The sequence below is a fragment of the Podarcis liolepis genome, assembly GCF_965112155.1.
Source record: "Podarcis liolepis genome assembly, chromosome: 5".
NCBI lineage: Eukaryota > Metazoa > Chordata > Lepidosauria > Squamata > Lacertidae > Podarcis > Podarcis liolepis.
The window spans coordinates 44,467,211-44,469,710 of NC_139556.1; the positions used below are offsets into that span (position 1 = coordinate 44,467,211).

At 37.0% G+C, this 2,500-nt stretch overlaps 1 protein-coding gene and 1 long non-coding RNA gene across 28 annotated transcripts in view; one reads left to right on the forward strand and one right to left on the reverse strand.

Moving 5' to 3' along the window:
* EBF3 (EBF transcription factor 3) overlaps positions 1 to 2,500 on the forward strand; it is a 191,196-nt gene that overhangs the window by 167,263 nt on the left and 21,433 nt on the right. For all 27 annotated transcript variants that reach the window (XM_083506010.1, XM_083506019.1, XM_083506021.1 and 24 more), the window contains one exon: positions 1,143 to 1,231. In XM_083506010.1, coding sequence (XP_083362136.1) covers positions 1,143 to 1,231 — 89 coding nt within the window. The remainder of the gene's footprint in view (positions 1 to 1,142; positions 1,232 to 2,500) is intronic.
* The window catches only part of LOC310708144, a 93,412-nt gene that overhangs the window by 22,516 nt on the left and 68,396 nt on the right, over positions 1 to 2,500 (reverse strand). The window lies entirely within an intron of this gene.

Sequence of the window (2,500 nt, forward strand, 5' to 3'; positions counted from 1 at the left end):
TTAATAATAATGTGAGCCAATTATTTTGAATAACCTTTTCCAAATGTTGGGACTATGATCATGAACTAGTAAGTTGTAGGCTTTTCCCCACAATCACTTGTGCTCAACAAACCTGCTGAGCTGTTCGGTGTTAATCATCAAATTACATGCTGACTAATGAGTGATGGCCTAAATTGTACGCTGAGTAATGAATAGACGGAGGCAGTTCTTATTAGTCTCAGAAAACCCATTGATTTATGTAGCGCCATGCACCATGGAGTTATTCTGTTAAAAACGATATCTACATCAAGAAGTAATATACTCTAATAAGTATTTTCATCTTAACTCTAGTCCTTAGGCCTCCGGGCTCAGTTTTTGTTTGAGTCAGGCAGAGCTATAATAAAGCCCTATGACTCCTTATAAAGCTTGTTAAACACAATGTGTGCAGTCTAACTGAGTCAGATTCATGATTCATGCACTGTACACAGCAGCATGTGCTGTTGATTTATGACCAAGCACAGTTCATAGTCAAAATTACAATTTGAGGGATAAAAAGATTAATTACTATTTGTGGCCTGCAATTTTGTGAGGCTAGTGGATTGCAGCTGTAGAATGATAGTGCTCTACATCAGTTTGTAGTCAGCCATTCACAGATTATTAAAGCTTTGCAAGATTAAGTGCTCCTCCTGCCTGGTTTGTGCTCAGGCAATATGCTAGACAAAAAAGGACCACAGGGATAAATCTGAAGCTAGCAATAGCTGGACATATGTCATAATTGCCAGTTTCCCATAAATCCACAGCCTGTATAGAAAGCAGTGCATGATGCAGACATCATATCATGACTGTAGTGATTGCTATATATGGCCTCAAGACCTGTAACTTTGTTACTGCTTCAACCATTTTTTTATTTTTTATTTTGCAATATACTGAGTAACCCTTTGACTCTTTCCCCCTCCCCCAGCCCAATTAAGGGTAGAAATAATAATAGCATGCGTGTGTAAAAACAAAAAAAAGACTCAGGGATATGAGTCAGAAGAAATCCGTTCCTTATACTCCTTTAAAACGTGAGGTGGGTTTAGTCAGAAATGCCATACGTTGCTTTGCATATTTTTTTTGCTAGCGACTAATAGGTAGACTAACACACTGTTCTCTATACGTTTCAGCTCTCAATGAACCAACAATAGATTATGGTTTCCAGAGGTTGCAGAAAGTCATTCCACGGCATCCAGGTGATCCTGAACGGTTACCAAAGGTTAGTTTTCGACAAGTTTAGAGTTTGTTGTCTGCTTTCAAAATGTATTTCAAATACCAGAAGTGCTACGTTGCACATTATTGAACACTATAAAAATAAAAAGGTATAAGAAAGGAAACATACTAAACATAAACAGGTCGACTGCTTCAATAGATGTGTTTATCACCTTTCAATTTCTATTCTTCCTGCAACTTTATGCATGCATGTTGTCAAAATCCAAAATATCTGCTGGGTAGTTTTTATTAAAAGAAGAATGGAATGGATTTTCTGATACAAATATTTTGGATTCTACAAGAGGGACATAAAACTTCCTGCGTAATGAAATAGTTCAATTAAACATTTTCCACTCCAGTAGCTTGTAGTGATTTCAATCTAAGCAGCCCCACTCTGATCTGTGATTATTTGACTCTTGTTTTCCTTTCATTTTCTAAAGCTCGATTCAGTTTAATCTTTTGTTTACAAAGCTTTTGTTATAAGTCCCTGACTTAGCAGGCTAACAAATGAAGTCCACATATTAATATCTAGAGGGACTTTTCATTTAAATTCAACAAAGACAAAAGCTGCCTGTGTTGTTTATGCACATGACATATCACAGAAATTTCATTTTGATGTAAAACATTAAAGATAAGTCATGCTTATAATTTCCCTCCTTTTTCTTTGATATAATTTTGTCTTCCCCCTTTTTATTGCAATCTCTGATTTTTCAAGGCAATCTTAAAAACAAATGAAAAATGCAGTCATATCATCATGACTGATTATTTTATATGCTCTTGTGTGCCCAAGTCTTGACCACCTCTGAGTTTTATTAACACAATAAAACCTTTTCGACATTACCCTTTTAATGCTCAGCATGAATGTAAGCAATATCATTTGGCTCCTCTTTTAATTTGTGAACATGCTAGCAATTCATATCAGATCGTAACTGTTAAAATAAGAGGCAACACACGGCAATGTACTTTTAAAAATGTAGGATATTTCAAGTGGCCCACGCTGACCCACCTTAGGTGCACTAAACAACTGAAACAGGCTTCCACCCACATGCCATGGATGGATGGATGAATGGGAAACTGGGAGTTCAAAGAGGTCTTGTGTACACCCAGTTCCTTTTGTGATCTAACCACTGGGTCTGTGAGCATGGTACCCTTTCACGCATTCTTTGTTGCTTTCTCTGCTAACTCTTTCAAAATAGCCTAGTCCTACCATTCAACTGCTTGGAAGGCAAAAAGGATTCATTTTCTCTATACACCCTCCATCCACCTTGTCAAGCAG